Source organism: Chanodichthys erythropterus, chromosome 18 (genome assembly GCF_024489055.1).
Source record: "Chanodichthys erythropterus isolate Z2021 chromosome 18, ASM2448905v1, whole genome shotgun sequence".
Lineage (NCBI taxonomy): Eukaryota > Metazoa > Chordata > Actinopteri > Cypriniformes > Xenocyprididae > Chanodichthys > Chanodichthys erythropterus.
The window spans coordinates 1,837,136-1,854,607 of record NC_090238.1 but is presented as its reverse complement, the minus strand read 5'-3'; the positions used below and the strand labels follow the sequence as shown (position 1 = coordinate 1,854,607).

Here is a 17,472-nt window from a genome sequence, read left to right as displayed (position 1 = left end):
ATTTTGTGTCATATTTGTGTCACGTCTGGATAGGATACAGTTTTTCATGTGTCTCAAGATCAACCTGACAGCACACAGAGCTAAACCTGCCAGTCAGTGCACACATGATCAACGACAAGGATTTGTGTGTGTGTGTGTTTTCTCACCTGTCCTTGCGCAAACTGTCTCATACACCACATGATGTCCACTGGTGCTGCTGTGACCGGCTGGAGTCTCAAATAATGCTTTCCTGTGGACAGACAAAGCATCAGACGACATCCCTCCTGCTTTAAGACTCTAAAGTGTATTATTTTGCATATTATATATATAAAAAATTAAAGGAACACTTTTTAATCAGAGAATAGCATCAAGTCAGTTAAACTCCTGGGATAGTGATCTGGTCAGTTCAGTAGCAGAGGGGGTTGTTAATCAGTTTCAGCTGCTTTGGTGTGCACTAGATGGGAAAAAATGAGACGACCCCCAAAACAGGAATGGTTTTACAGGTGGAGGCCTCTGACTTTTTTTTCCCCTACTCATCTTTTCTGACTGTTTTTCACTAGGTTTGCATTTGGTTAGGGTCAGTCTCACTACTGGTAGCATGAGGTGATACCTGGACCCTACAGAGGTTGCACAGGCAGTCCAACTCCTCCAGGATGACACATCAATACCTAATGGCAGTCAGGGTGCCATTGTCTAGCCTGTAGAGGTTTGGCAGAAGGTTTGCTGTGTCTCTCAGCACAGTCTCAAGAGCATGGAGGAGATTCCAGAAGACAGGCAGTTACTTTAGGAGAGCTGGACAGGGCCGTAGACGGTCCTTAAACCATCAGCAGGACAGGTCCTTGAACCATCTGCTCCTTTGTGCAAGGAGGAACAGGATGAGCACTGCCAGAACCCTACAAAATGACCTCCAGCAGGCCACTGGTGTGAACGTCTCTGACCAAACAATCAGAAACCGACTTCATGAGGGTGGCCTGAGGGCCCAACGTCCTCTAGTGGGCCCAGTGCCTACAGCACCGTGGAGCTCGATTGGCATTTGCCACTGAACACCAGAATTGGCATGTCCGCCACTGGCACACAGTGCTTTTCACAGATGAGAGCAGGTTCACCCTGAGCACATGTGATAGACGTGAAAGGGTCTGGAGAAGCCATAGAGAATGTTATGCTGCCTGTAACATCGTTCAGCATGACTGGTTTGGTGGTAGGTCAGTGATGATCTGGGGAGGCATATCCATGGAGGGACGCACAGACCTCTACAGGCTAGACAATGGCACCCTGACTGCCATTAGGTATCAGGATGAAATCCTTGGACCCATTGTCAGACCCTACGCTAGTGCAGTGGGTCCTGGGTTCCTCCTGGTGTATGACAATACCCGGCCTCATGTGGCGAAAGTATGCATGCAGTTCATGGAGGATGAAGGAATTGATACCACTGAATGGCCCCCATGCTAGCCTGACCTACTTCTGGGACATTATGTTTCGGTCCATCCGACACCGCCAGGTTGCACCTCAGACTGTCCAGGAGCTCAGTGATGCCCTGGTTCAGATCTGGGAGGAAATACCCCAGGACAGCATCCGTCCTCTCATTAAGAGCATGCACCGGCGTTGTCAGGCATGCACACAAGCACATGGGGGCCATACAAACTACTGAGTACCATTTTGAGTTGCTGCAATGAAATTTCAGCAAAATGGACTAGCCTGCTGCATCATATTTTCACTTTGATTTCCGGGGTGTCTTTGAATTCGTTACTCTGTAGGTTGATCATTTTCATTTCCATCAAACTATGTGGCATCCTTTTATTCCTAACACATTACCCAGTCCATATCAGTATAGATCTATCGATCTATCTATCTATCTATCTATCTATCTATCTATCTATCTATCTATCTATCTATCTATCTATCTATCTATCTATCTATCTATCTATCTATCTATCTATCTATCTATCTATCTATCTATCTATCTATCTATATAATATATATATATATATATATATATATATATATATATAAACATATAATGCAATGCAATGCAATTATGATTGAGAGATGAACAAATAAACCTTCCTCAAAAGATGATGATCATATTTGATACTCATGATTTTTCTATGAAATGATGTCTGGATAATCAAGTAAACCAAAGCTGCTTCAGTCCAGTAAGTGTCACACATACCCGTCTACACCTGGTGCTTTAATCTGTCTCTTTTGTCCTCTTTCAACCACTTCTGTCCTGATTTCTATGAGGGTAGTGTCTATGGACAGGTAAATGTATGAGTTTTTTCAGATCTTTCGATCTAATGGACAAAATAAGCTTGCACAACTTACATATGAATGCACCAAAGGTGAGAGAAAAAAACATGGAGAGCATCAGCTTTTGTCAGCTGCAAGACTGGCGAACGCTGTCAGTGCGTGTTAGAAATCAGGAATGGTGAGAGAACATTGTGCTTGGTACACATTTTGTCTTCAAACCAAACTTGGGTCTTCAGCCGACAAAGTTTAAATCCTGTCTGGCTAGAGCGCTTCCCATAATGTTCACTCATTAGGTCAGTAATCAAAGAGTAGGCGGTCTTTTGTGGCTGTTCGAATGCATTCGACCACATGAGTGTCTACACGACGAAAGCAATCCGGTCAAATGCATTTTGACTACGTCTGGAAGTGGTCAAAATTGGACAAGCTCAAAACGTTTTAGACCCTGTTTACACCTTATTTAGTGTCATCCACTTGTGATCCGATGGACCAAAATGCATCTTAATACCAGGTGTAAACAGGGCCTAAAAGACCTTTTACTTGCTAAAAAATTCGAAACTATCAGATGACAGAAAGCATGTAGTAGATAGCAAAGTTTATGTTCAGCATTTAGAGGCTTAGAAATGTGTGTATCAAATATGATACAGTAGCTTCATAGGGTTAAGGTGAAAGCAGTTCAGATACACACAACACACAATATTATACACTAGATTAAATGTATTAAGAAATGGTTTAGCCAGCATACATGACATCAGACAGTGATTATATCTGTGCTTCACAGAATGGCATCATTCTTCTCTTTCTTTGCCTTTTGAGTCGTAAGTCTTGAGTTCAATATCCCTAATTGACCTCCCTCATCACGCCGCTCCCTGACAATTAATGGCAGGAATAATGTGGCCTCTCTCAAAGAAGGCTTGGCCACTGAGAGCGAATGCAATTATCTGAGGCAGAAACAGGGCCCAACATGCCTGTAACTTTGCACGTTAAATCCGCTAAGCATTTTTTGGGAACAATAAATAAAGCTGAGCTAGTATTAAGCTCGAGAAGCAGAACGGGAGCTCGCCAGGGCCGCATTAGCGCACTAATGAGGGTGCACAGTGCTGCCTTGTAGGGAGCACAAAGTTGTCCTTTCATTTGGCTGCTTAACCTTGGACCGGCAGCACAGATAGAAACACTCTAAATTATACGTAAGATCTCTCTGTACAGGAAATGACACTTCAGTGCTTTATTGGTGACTGAAGTTTAAGACTATTAGTGCTGGTCGGTCAGATGTCAGCGGGACGCTTGCCAGCCCTAGCATGCAAACTGTAGGCGTGGAACTTATTAAATCAAGGCTGTAAATTACGATTTTGCTAGTCTTTACAAGGCCAAATACATTTAGTCTTTAAATAAACCCTTATTATTTTCATTTTTTTCTGAGAAACACAAAAGGAGATCTTAAGAGTATCACAAGAGTGCATATGTATCATGTGCTATAAACTGTAAAAAATATTTTCAAAGTTTTAAAAACAGATTATTTCAGTCTCTCTACTTTAAAATTTCACATTTAATGCAATGACTTTGCTTTATACTTATTTGTGAAATTTACTAGTAATTTCTGAGTGAAAATTGTTTCAAAGTAAATCCTACACCAATTTTTTTTTCAAGACTTTTCACTGAAGTCATTTGACATTTCAATGAAGAACAGACTGACATTTAAGATATTCACTTATTTAAGTTATTCACTAATAATATTCAGAAGAATGGTAACATTTTACAACAAGGTTCCATCATTTAACATATATTTGTTACAGTGTTTATTCATCACTGTTAAAATACAGCTGTTCATTGTTATTTGCCTATCTGTCAGTCAATTTTAAGTGGTGTCAAAAAATGCTGACACTGGGGGTCACTCTTATGAGCCCCAAACACCTCTGATACTTCAGAAAAGTAAAAATTTGATAGAGTACAATTTGCATGCCCCACCCCCCCGGACATATGGGTATAAAGGAGGATGTGTGCACTCCACTCATTCATAGCCGAAGAGATACACTCATTCCATTCACCTCTTTGAAAACCTTTGCTGGGAATCTACGGTGCATTGCAGTGGTCTCTCCACCCCACACACAGGTAAGTATTGTGAGAGTTTCACCTGGGCGCTTCAGCAAATGGGCAGTTTTCCTCTAAAAGAGCAAAACGCCAGCGGAGATAGTCTATTTAAAAATGACTTTCCACTCATGGGCCCTATTTTAACGCTGTAAACGCAAAGTGTAAATCCACTTTTGCCATTTTAATGACGAAAAAACAGTCCGTGCACCGGGGCGCATTTTTGAAATGGGTTGTTCCCTATCCTCTTAATGAGTAATGTGCATAACGTTCAATAAACCAATCAGAGTGTCATCTCCCATTCCCTTTAAGAGCGAGATGCGCTCGCGCCATGGCGGATTGCTTACATGGCGGAATTTGTTGGCGGAAAAGCTGAACGCTTTTCAAGCAAAGAAACCGATCTGCTCGTGCGCGAAGTTAAACGTTTAGTTAAAAGTTAAATGAAGTTACATTTTTATATTTATGTAGCCTACACAATAATATTCTTTTACACTGTAATCCTTTTGTTTTTAATATTTGGCATGTTTGTGTGATGCGTATCCCTGTGTGTAATAAGCAAAGTCAACGCGCACTGTGGACGCGCCCAGAGGCGCAATTTCTACCAACGCGCTCTAACAAAAAAATATTGCGCCATTGACTTGAGACTTTAGACCAGGTTTGAGTTGGTCTATGGCGCAGTCTATTTTCAGCTCCTTTTTTACACCAGCACGTCCATGGGCGCACTAACTGGCACAAATGCATTTACTAATTTAAGGACGTGGCGCTGAACGGGAAAACGCGAACGGCGCCGGACGCAAACTATCAAACACACTTGCGTTGCGCCTTGCGTCGCATTGCGCCGGGTGTATTATAGGGCCCCATGTGTTTCTAGTTGCAGGAGATACTTGTCTGTCTCGGACGGCCACGATCTTTGTCTCACGTGTCTGGGCCGTAAGCACACTGAGACAGCTTTTGTGGATGGGTCATGTCCTCACTGAGAAAACATGACCATGGCAACTTTGCGGTCGCAACTCTCCTTTCTGATGAAAGAGGGCATCACGTCAGATGCTCCCCGTGCTGGTCCTTCTGGTCTCCACAAGGCTGCGTTGGTTAGTGCTTAGGGTGATATGAGGGCAATAATGGGAGCGTTTCTGCTGGGCCAGTTCCCATTTTTTTGTCACACCAGTGGAGCTTCTGGATGAGTTCAACGTCGAGTTCTCATTCTGGGCTCCGCATGAGGACGAAGTATCCACAGCAGCATCAGAGGGTGGGCATTGGCCTTCTGATGCTGAAGACTCGACTGGGCTCCCACCCATGGGGCGTGTGGCGACCCAGTCTTAGTTCGATGCTGAGTTGGGCAGCCTTGATTGCCCGGGCCACCATGGGCATCGGATTAGAGTGGAATCCTCCAGCCTGTCCTGAGTGGTTGGATGATTGGTATCTGGGGTCAGACTGCGACTCAGAGCCACGTCCCACCCCAGTGTCTTTCTTCTTGAAAGTGCATGATGAACTCACAAAATCATGGAAGGCACTGCCCGATCTCAGTTTGTGGGTTCATCCACCTTAACTATCCTCGATGGGATACATGGAGGTTCTCCAGGTGGAGCGTGCAATTGCAGTGCATTTATGCCTGCAAAACACTGCCACCTGGAGGAATCGTCCCTGTCTTCTATCCAGAGCCTGCAAGTTTACTTCGTCCCTAACGGTGAAAGCTTACAGTGCCGCTGGACAGGCTGCCTGCACCTTGCATGCCATGGCCATCCTACAGGTGCATCAGGCAAAGGCACTTAAAGATCTGCAAGAGGGTAGTTCTGATTTCGCTCTCAGAGCGACTAAAGTCTCTCGGTCAGGCGATGCCGTCCATGGCGGTCCAGGAACGTCATCTCTGGCTTAACGTTGCTGAGATGAGGGAAGCTGACAAAGTTCACTGTCTTGACGCTTCCATCTTGTAGGGTGGCCACTTTGCACAGAAGTTCTCGGCAGTCAAGAAGCAGATGGCACCTTCAGGCAGCCAAAGGCAAGCACCTCGTCTGTTCGTCAATGAGGGCGTCTGCCACACCAGCTCTGCCTTAGCCTGAGCCCCCATCCTGGCAGCAGCGTCAGGTGACAGCTAAGAACCCCAGGAATGGGACTGCTGTTTTCCAGGGAACGCCGTATAGGCAGCTCCTTCCCCCGTTGGAGAGCTGGGGGAAAGCTGGCGCAAATTTCCATTTTGCTGCCTTTCCCAGTGATGATGGTACACACAATTGCAGAAATAGAGCAGTTTCCTACTGGTTGGAAGCGGGAATCTCGTTTCCTCCTGTTCAATCATGACTCACACAAACTGGTTTACATGACAGAATCACTAATTAGAATTCATATTTATGATCTTTCCAATTATCTCTCTATTTAGCTTGACATACTTTGATTTATGACTAGTTTAGTTACTGATTACTAATAAAGAGTATGTGACATCATATACAGTGTCAGACAACTGCTCGTTCAACAATTTCAAACTTTCTGTGGGAAAAAAAATGGAGTAGATGGTTTATTTTTGACATTTCAAAACAATTATTTAATTTTTAAAAAAGCCCTAGAGCAGGGGTCTCAAACTCAAATTGGCTGGGGGCCGTTTCTGTGATTGGCACCTCATAGGAGGGCCATTTTAATATTCAAGCACAAGAAAGCGCAACATTTCTAAAAATGTACTTAATTATTTTTCATTTACTTCAAATTTAATTTCTAAAATTTAGATCCGCACTGATGGATAAATCCCTTTAGATCCGCTCTGACAGACAACAAAAAACTCCCTGAAACTTCCTAACTCTTCCAGCCAGATAGCAGAATTTTTCTGCCCATATTTGCATAGACATGCTTTAAAGAGATAGTTAAAATATTAAAATGCAGACATTCTTTCTATTTTGGGAAAACACCAAAGGAAATATTTCTTTACCTGGTTGTCAATTGGCAACAACTGGAACACAACAGAGATATTCACCTCATGCACATACGGGTTTGTTTCCTGCCCAATGCTATCGCATGCCTTCAGAACTCACGCCACGAGTCGAACAAGATTATTGTATGAGAGACAATTTTTACAACCTTTTTACATTTCTACTTTTGTGTTTTTGAAAAAGAAAGGTCATATGACTTTAAAACAACACCAGAGTCTTTAAGTTTAGTGTGAAACACACACACACACACACACACACACACACACACACACACACACACACACACACACACACACACACACACACACACACACACACACACACACACACACACACACACACACACACACACACACACACACAAACACACCCCTCCTGAAATCTAATCAAACAGTGCATGGAGTCCAAATTCTGTTAACAATCATCTCTGGACTGTCCCTCTTTGTTTCACTTTTGTCCGTTTCATCTTTTTCTTTTGTCTGGCATCATCAGGGATTAAACAACAACAACAAAAACATAAATAAATAAATAAAAATCTCCTGACCAACATAAATGAACGTCATGGAACTTTATTTAAATACTCAAGATCAATAGTATTGCTTTTTTATTGCCAATTTGCATAATATAAAAGCTGTTCATTTTATGAAATACAATGTATACTTTCCGCAATGCTTTCACTAATTGTCAGTTATTGCCCTTGATATTCAAACAGGAAATAAGGAGAGAGAAAAAAGTTTGCTATCACTGAAGTGGTCAATGTCAGTTTAACACAAACTCTGCACTCTTGCAAAAGCTCATATTATAATCACTGAAGCCATCTACACTGCAAAATTAATATCTTACATCACATCTGCACTTTGTTATTTGTGATGAGAGAATCTGTGAGAGTGAAGAAGTGAGCATGTGAACTGAAACTGTCAGGGTTCTGTCACTTCGGTCTGTTTATTAGTAGTTTGGTGACAGAGCCCTGACTGAGCGTGCGGTTCAGAGTTCTCTTGGGCCATGCACTCTTTCGTCTGTGCAGAGCGTGGTGTTTGGATCCCAACACTTGTCTAGTTCGGTTTCGGTTCAGTGTCGGGTTGGAATATTCATGCTCCATATTTTGTCTCTTGCTTTGAGAGCACGGGTTGAGTGTTCATTCACAGATTGTGTGCCCTAGTCTCATGTGTTTTTATCGAGCGCCTGGTCTATGCGTTTACTGGCCAGGCATTCTTGTGTTGTCGTGTTCTGTGTAGCACGTGGCTACACACTGGTTGTGTGTTCGTGTCATGTTTTGTCTGACCACATGTCTTTGTTTTGTTTGTTTCTATGTGCCATTTGCTCTGCTCTCCATTTCTTAATCCCAAACCACTTGTTACCTAATTATTGTCGTGCCTTGTTCTGCTCTACCCAGCTGATGTGTTTTGAATCCATAGTTTCCTCTTAATTTTTTATAAAAAGCCCTACACCTTCTCACCTAATCCCTTCACCCAAACCTGACAGAAACAATCTCCATGTGTTTTCAGAAGTGACTAATATAACTAATCTAACTGATCAGAAACGTGTGATTGGTTATAATGCTCAATGCTGCAAAAAACACAACAACAACTTGCAACAAGAAATGTTTGATGCAACATGAGCAGGTCTAACTGTAATGCTGCGATCAACACTTTTCATTCATTTTCATATTTCACTTTAAACAAGAAAGTCATAATAGGTTTTGTTTAATTGTACAGGGGCATTTTTGCCCCATATCTTGAATTAATGGGGGCATTTTTGTTCATGTTGGTAGCATTTTTGCTGCAAGCCCACTTTAATTTCTGACCCTGATCTGCACTGATCCCATGCATGACCTCACTGAAATCCTACTGATGGAAATCTGCAACCAGGGTTATTAGAGTTAATAAAAACTAAAACCAATGTTTTGGTTGCTTGAAATAAAATATAAAAACTTGTGAAAATAATAAAACATTTTATTTAAGCTAGTTTCCAAGGCAATATCTCTCATTTTAATTGAATTTAACTTGATGTACTAAAATAACTAAAACTGAAAAAATTAATATTAAAAAAAAAACTAATAATAAAACCTATAATAGTATTTCAGTGATACTAAAATAACACTGGTAGCAATGGAGAACCTTTAATCCCTGTGTCTTCACCCCCTTCCAATCCAAGTCCTCCTCCACTTCTCTTGCGTCTTCACCTGTCTCTTATTCTGTTTCTCTTCCATTCTTTTGTCAGTTCAGTGTTTCCATTTGTGAATTTTTGCTTTTCGGGCTTCCGTTTTTCCCACACTTTCCCATGTCACACAAGCCAACCACAAAAATGCAGTGCGGTGGAGAGTGAGGGGCTCTGGAATTCCACACGGAGAGGGTAAACACGGCACGGGCCACGAGCAAACACTGCAGTCCCCCCCTCCCCCCCTCCCCCCCTCCCCCCTTTAACTCTGCATAACCCTCCTCTGTCTTCAGCAGTCTCTCATATCTCTCTAATGTCTCTCCTGCTATTTCAGCTCTCGCTTAATTCACCCTTTCAGGAATTACCTCCATTTCCTGCCGCTCCCACATGTGCCTTTCCAAGCAGTATCATTTACTCAAGACTGTCTCTCTGTATATCCCAAAAAGAGTGATGAAATCTTCCTGATCCTCACATGACCATCCTCTCTGGACACAGAACGATCTTTCCAATGGAAAGACCTTTAGATGAAGTTATCTTCATTTCTTTAGAGGTGTCCAAGCGCTCTTTTCCATAAAGCAACAAAAGTAATAAGGAAAGTGACATTTTTTTGAGGTTGGAAGTATAAATCACAGTCCACTTTTGTTGCAGTGTCTGAATTGTGAATTATTGTTAATAAATGTAAAATAATGTTTCTGTTTCTGATCTTTGTGCTGATTTTCACTGGATGCGCTACACTGAAGCAAACTTTATTTACTTGATTTGAAATGTGTGTCTGTCCTCCTTACATACAACATAAAAAACCCTATTTAACACACGGTTCATGATCTTTCCTTGTCTCGTGACTCTGAGCATGAAAGCATTTGGACTGACATGGTTTTGGTAAGTTTGATTCATTTCTGTGAATTAGTTTCACTCAAACTACTTGTTTCAAAACTTTGATATGCGTTATTACTCATACTGTAAATTTTCACACAGCGTTTTTTTAGTAAGTGGATGTATATTAAAAGATTAAATATTATTCATTGTGTTCATTTAAAGGTATTGTAGGCGTCACCGAGCCCTGCAAACAAACAGAAGTTCCTCCTGAACCAAAACAATGAGTTTATGTTGCGTTCACGCCATGCCGCAACTGTAATTACGAATTAATCTGCAGATCATTCTGTGAAATCCCCCACAGATCATTTATTATAGCTTGTCAAATTTGCCCCTATTTGGGTGTGATCAAAAACATGCTGTTTTTGTGTGTCCCTTTAAATGCAAATGAGCTGCTGCTCCCGCCCCCTTTCCAGAAGAGGGTGGAGCTTTAACAGCTCAACAACAACAAAGCTGGAGAATCTCACACAGCCAAAATGAGGATTGCCAGTAACGGTGTTCAGCCTTACATAGGGCTGGACAATAATTCAATATGAATATATATCGCGATATAATTTTTTTCGATAACGGTGATATGATTTTTAAACACATTTCCGGTATTTCGATATATACATTACAACATTTCTCACTTACTTGAGGCACAGCCGTTAGAAAAAGCAGAACGCGATTGGCTATTTGCGTGATGACGTACACCACAGAGACACGCTGCCATCAGCGTATCTATTGGTTAATATGGTTTGTTTAAAATAGCAACGTGGAAAACAGACAGAGTTCAGATAATGTATGTTTCAGTCGATGGATGCGCAAAACGTTACAACAACGATAATCGGAAAGCGTGGACAAAACAGTCATTCTTTGTAAACTGTTAACAGCTAGTGCCGTATGCTCTAATGTCCAGTCATTTACGCCGTCATCACCCGGGTGTTGATAGCGCGCGAGCGCAGGTGAGACCTGAACAGCACACGATGCTATCTGTTTAAACTAAACTCATTTAAGCTTTGCTGATTTAAACCTTTAAGAACAAGACGCGAAAGAGAACTCGCACGCGCTGTGAGAAGATTTGTGTGCGCTCATGCGACGCGCGCACACGCTTATTCCAGTCAGCGCGCAAATACTGAGTTCTCTTTCACGTCTTGCGCTTCGGCGGACAAATTCATACAAAAATTAAGTCAATATGCCCGTCCTAGCGAGTATCCTAGCAAACATAGTCGGTTATGTCTTAAGTGAACGTATAACAGTCGAGAAAGACAGCGCATGTGGAACAGTATATGTAGCTACTGGATCGTGCATGTCTTAAAAGGGAAAAAAATATTCCTGCTGCCAGTTTTTAATGTTAAATCAAACAACAAATAACAAAGAAATCACTCACTGCTCTTGACTGAATAGTTTTTGTAACTTCAATAATGATTAATACTATTTATTTTATACAGTAAAGATAATATGCAGTGTTATTTTATATTTGATTACTTTATCCATTCTGTACCTGAAAACTGCTGTTAGATACCTGAAAACCTGAAAAGCACTGTTTATTTTATTTGAATATTTGCTTTATTGTACTTATTTGTGATGTACTTATTTGCTTGTAGTTTGATCAGTTCTTATTTTCTTTATTTTTATTTGACAGTAGTCTTAGGGTGCTTTCACACCTGCCACATTTAGTTCGGTTGAATCGTACCAGAGTTCGTTTGCCCCTTTGGTGCGGTTCGTTTGGGCAGGTGGGAAAGCAGCAATCGCACTCGGGTGCGCACCAAAAGCGGACCAAACAAGCGTACCAAGACCTGCTTGAAGAGGTGGTCTCGGTACGCTTTCAAACGAACTCTGGACTCAATTCCCGCTCTGCTTCATTATAAAATTCAAATGGTCTCTCTCGACAGACACACGGACAACAGGTCGCCTACTAGACAGCGCTGGGAAATCCAGAGACGGATAGAGAGAGAAAGAGCGCGGGTTTGAATTTGCCGCAGCAAATATGAATTAACTGCGGGAGAGACGGCTACATTTATAAAGTGTTTGTGTGTGTCTGGACAGTTACAAATACAGCCACAATAAACTCATGGAGCGAACTTGTCAATCATTATTTTGATGGATGACGCAGAGAAAATTCTGACCAATAAGAGGACAGTTTTACTCCCATGTGACTTACCTTAACGCATTTTGGTACGCTTTGAAATTTTGCCATGTGAAAGCGAACCGAACCAAGAAAAAAAGCAACATTGTAACAAATTTAGTCCCTGTTTCGGAACAAAACAAGCGATCCATAGGTGTGAAAACACCCTTATTTTTAGGGTCACGGTTTCAGTACGTGCTAATAGCACATACCGAACTGTACCAAAACCGTGACCCTAAAACCGTGATACGAACCGAACCATGAGCTATTTGAACCATTGCACCCCTAGTGTCATCAACACTCAACAATGTTCCTGCCCCAGCAATGTGTTTTTGTTGTTTCTCACTGTTTTTTTTTCTGTTTTTACTTTTCACAATCCTTATCTTGGCTGAAGCACTTTTGTTTTAATCTATATTAAGGATAATAAAATCAGCCTATGTTATAGTTCAATGTTAAAGATATTAATATTACAAAAGTGAGTGAGTCTTATGTTTATTTTTTATGTTTGTATGAAGGCTAAATACAAATAAAAGCTGAACATAAATTTATTTGTACTGTTTTTATTTCTTAAATATTATATAGTTTTATAGGAAGAGATTTCATAGATTTGGCAAATTCATTTTTTAGACGTTGTGGCCATTCTTGGCAGTTTTTCTGAGGCTATTATATAGTTCATATCGATATCGGAATTATATCGTATCGACCGAAATCAAGAATTATATCGTGATATAAATTTTGGCCATATCGTCCAGCCCTAGCCTTACATTGTTCAAACCGGAGTCGACACTGATGGAGAGACTCAGGAAGAAGTTACAACTTTTAGACGTTTCTGAATGGTTAGTGGATAAATTTATGTAGTTGCTGTGGAGTTGATTCAACTCATCCACTAGCATGTGCCGTCATGTTCATCTTTTGTGTTGAATTGACCCTCGTTTGTGAAGCAGTCCGGTGTAAAATGACGGCAACAACACTCTACTACAACAACTCTTCCTCTTCTCTAAAGCAGCCCAACATGGCCAGTTAAAGTTAAATTAAGGTTCAATCAAGTTTTAAAGGTTTAAAGTTCCATTTCCAGTAATGTCCAATTTCAAAATGGTTTTCACTGGATGAATTTTGAGTGTATAAGCTTTTGAATGATACCTAATTTATGATAATTACTAAAATATAACAGACAGTTAACAAGCTGTATCACAATTAAACATGTCTGAATTGCATTAAATAAGAAATATATAAAAACAAGTGGCATCTGCAAACAAATGATGCTGGAGCTGATCTCAGAACTAACTTTACCTTTCTGAGACACTTTTTTCAATTATTTTCATCAAGTGGTATTTTGTATAGATGTGTGAAGTCAGTCACAGGTGTCGTAGCAGAATAACCACCGGCGTAATTCATAACATTAACATATGAACATGTTCCATAAAGTTTGACAACCAGAAAGTGTCCAAGAGTTTCTCATTTTCAACATTATAAATCAATTGCTTCATATTCTAAAATCGAGCAAACTTCATTTATATCTTATAGCTATATTTCCCAGCCTGTGATGTCTGCAGTTTAATCTGTACTTGCACCTTCCGGCCTTATACGTTTTAATGACTGGAAACATTAGGGTAATTTTTTTGCAAAACCAAGCGGAGAAAAACTATTTGCATCCCTCCACCACATCAATCAGCCATTTATGACGGAGATGACCCCACCATGGTGGGCCACATGCTTTTAGTGAAGCGTCTGCTGATTTCTCAGAGCTTGCTAATGTTCTGTAATTGGGCCAAAATGTGCAGTAACTAGGCTGCAGTGCATCGTGGGAAACAAGAGCAGTGGGGCTCTCTTTCTGTGGTCCGAGCGCCGCACACACCTCCCACTGTTCTGTCTGCAAATCTCAAAACAAAATCAGATTTCCACAGCACGCATACACACGGCCCAGCCACCCAACCGCACTGTTTACTTAATAGTCAAAAGCCACATGCTTTGTGTGTGTGTGTGTGTGTGTGTGTGTGTGTGTGTGTGAGTCGATGATGACAATTAATGCATTTGGAATTAATATTCTTAATGTTCTTCTAGAGAACATGAATAGTGTGGAAAACTCTCTAGAAACAAATACTACATATTTGCTTTTGTTCTTTTATAAACTCTAAACATTGCTGAATAGTCTTTATTTCATCTTGAAATTCAAAGCAACAGTGGACGAGAAGCACACTAACAAGATTTTGGATATCGGTGCGCGGTCAAACATCTGTTACGATTAGTGAGATTTCACAGATGACCAGAAAACTGTTCAGATTAAACCATAAAGCACTGACAAGAATGTGAAAGCCAACAGCACTGAACACATCACTGATCACGCCTAGTCATGTGTATTTGTAAAGCAGTGTTGAAGTTTTCATTATAATAGCTTGACTGTGTATTGATTAAAAAAATATGAAACTGTTTTCTACATTAATAATAATCATATGAATGTCTATATATATCAATGTTTCTTAAGCATCAAATCATCATATTAGAATGATTTCTGAAGGATCATGTGACACTGAAGACAAGAGTAATGATGCTGAAAATTCAGCTTTGATCACAGGAATAAATTACACTTTACTATATATTCACATAGAAAACAGATATTTTACATTGTAAAAAAAAAAATCCCAATACTACAGTTTTTACTGTATTTTTTCTATGATTAATTGCACCTGACATAAAAATAGGTAATCATAATTTAATCCCCAAATTAATGTGTAAGAAAAAGGAAGCACAATTTAAATAACGATTAACGGCATATTTCATTAGGTACTATTAAGGCTAGTATTACTAATACTAATAGCAATATATTTATATAATATAAAATAATATATAAATCCATATATTGAATGTGTTCTGTCATTCCTTCTTGTGGAAAACCACAAGAGTTTACATTGAATTAAAAGCCAGATACAGTTTTTTGTGTAACCAAAATACCAATAATATCCAGGAAAAAAGATTTTATGTATAATGCAGGACTTTTAATTATAAACGAGCCTGAAATACAAGCACAAACACGCAACAGCAATGCAGTGCTTCCCACAGGTTTGAAATATACTTGCAGTGGTAGCCGGGCGAAAAATCCTCCTATTACCCACGGCACAAAAATGGTCTGCTACATGTGACAAACAAATAATGTGTGATTTTTAACAGTACTTTTATTTATTTAAATTAATTTCAATTACATAGCATATTACATTTAATAACATACTAATAATATGCATTATTATGCATTGTAAATTATGCAAAATTACAGCATTTAAATGGTTCTCCTTTTCCTATGTTCTCCTTGCTGTCATATAGTGTCTCTCTCAGTGAACAGGACACAGATTTTACTAGTAAAATTTATAAAATGAATAATATGTGTGTCAAATAATGTTCTTAGTCTTTTCTTCCTGTGGGGGAGACTACAATAATTTACTATGAATTAAATCGAAATCAAATTAAATACAATTTATCGTGTAACCAAAATACCAATACTGCCCAAAAGAAAAAAAAAAACTTAGCATGTGACTTTTAATTATAAACAAGCCCGAAATGCACAGGTACTCTTATTTTGAAATGTCTGTACTATTGCAGGCTGATCTTTCAGATTCTTACAATCGTCTAAAACATTTTATATAAAGGCCATAAAGTAAACATTGTAATAATTCATCAACTTGAGTTCATTAGCAATCGCTTGGCATAAATCTGCGCTTTTCATTGATTGAGAATCACTTTGAAGCAGTTTTGCGCGAGCCTGTAGAATGCGCAAAAGCGCCGCCTAGTGACATCGCAAAATGCAGCGCCCGTGGGAATGTCAGCGGGAGTAAACCGTTCTGAAGCACAAATAACGAGCAGGAACGAAACAACTAGTTATTCGATCGTGGATGGTTTCATTATCTTGCGCAGATATAAAATTATAAGAGGATAAAAATAATAAAAGCAAAAATGTGTCTCCAAATATACTTGGGCGGCCGTTATTATATGTGGGCGGCCTGCTCAAGTAAAGTAAAAAGTAAAAAATGTGTGGGAAGCACTGCAATGCATTTTCACTCTGACCTTCCAGCACTTGTATTTATGCATTTAAATCATAGCCATTTGAAGTTTAATAATCACATAAGGCCATATCGCCATTCCTGTTTTTTGAAGATATTTTAAGCTCCTGATATACTTCAAGTGAAATTGAAGAATGACCCGGTGTGACATAATTTTGAACAAAATCAATCGGGAGTTTGAAACAGCTTGTCAATTCGAATCTTCCGGAAAAGTTTGCTCCAGCTGGTAAACACCTCACAACTTTGCTGTGAGTATATTGGGGCTTAAGACTTTTTATGACCTTAAATTTGATCAAACTGAACTTAAGGCATTTTAAGAGTTGTTAAGGAGCCAGAGGGACTCTGTTTCAAGCATATTCAGATGTAAATTGCTGGTGCAGACCCAACTTCAGAAAGGTACACCCTCAGGTCTTACTTGTGGAGAGAGTGGGCGACAGTCTTCCGTACGCGTCCGTCTCTGGGTGTGCTGCTGGGAGGTTTCGGGGTGAGAGTGAGGACACCTGCGCTGCCCGCCTGACTCAGGGTGCGTCTGAACGGCTGGTTCAGGGGGCTGCTGGGAGCGTGAGGTCGTGCTGATGCAGCAGGCATGAGGGTGTGTGATGCCAGAACGGCCTGAGACACGAATGAAGAGAAGAGTTAGTGAAAGTGTCCTTGCTAAATTCAATCATACTGTGGGATCCTGAAGTCTGACACACTACTGGAAATAACATGCTTTTGCAATCTAATCTAAAAGTGATGTTTGGAATCATGTTGGGGTTAAAGTACTCTCTTGTATACCAGTTTAATAAGCAGCAGCAAAACTATATTCAATTATAAGTATACAGTTGGTCCATTTCCCCTGAAGAGTATAAAGAACTGTTTCTGAAAGACATTTACTCAAATGGAAAACTGTTGATAGAAAATAAATGCAGCCTTGGTGGGCAGAAGAGACTTCTTTCAACAACATTAAAGACTCTTAATGATTCCCAACTTTAGTGTGTATTTGATTATTCTCTTAGATAGAGTGCAGAATCTGAAATATTTCTGTTTTGTTTACCATTATAATGTTTGCTTGGATCTGAAAAAA

At 40.1% G+C, this 17,472-nt stretch overlaps 1 protein-coding gene across 7 annotated transcripts in view; it reads right to left on the bottom strand.

The window, feature by feature from the left end:
• Positions 1–17,472, bottom strand: part of ttll5 (tubulin tyrosine ligase-like family, member 5) — a 135,340-nt gene that overhangs the window by 7,341 nt on the left and 110,527 nt on the right. For 6 of the 7 annotated variants that reach the window (XM_067368535.1, XM_067368534.1, XM_067368539.1 and 3 more), the window contains exons 30-31: positions 16,822–17,018; positions 147–229 (exon numbers count right to left, since the gene is read on the bottom strand). In XM_067368535.1, the coding sequence (XP_067224636.1) occupies positions 147–229; positions 16,822–17,018 (280 nt within the window). The remainder of the gene's footprint in view (positions 1–146; positions 230–16,821; positions 17,019–17,472) is intronic. The other variant, XM_067368540.1, reaches the window with a different exon arrangement.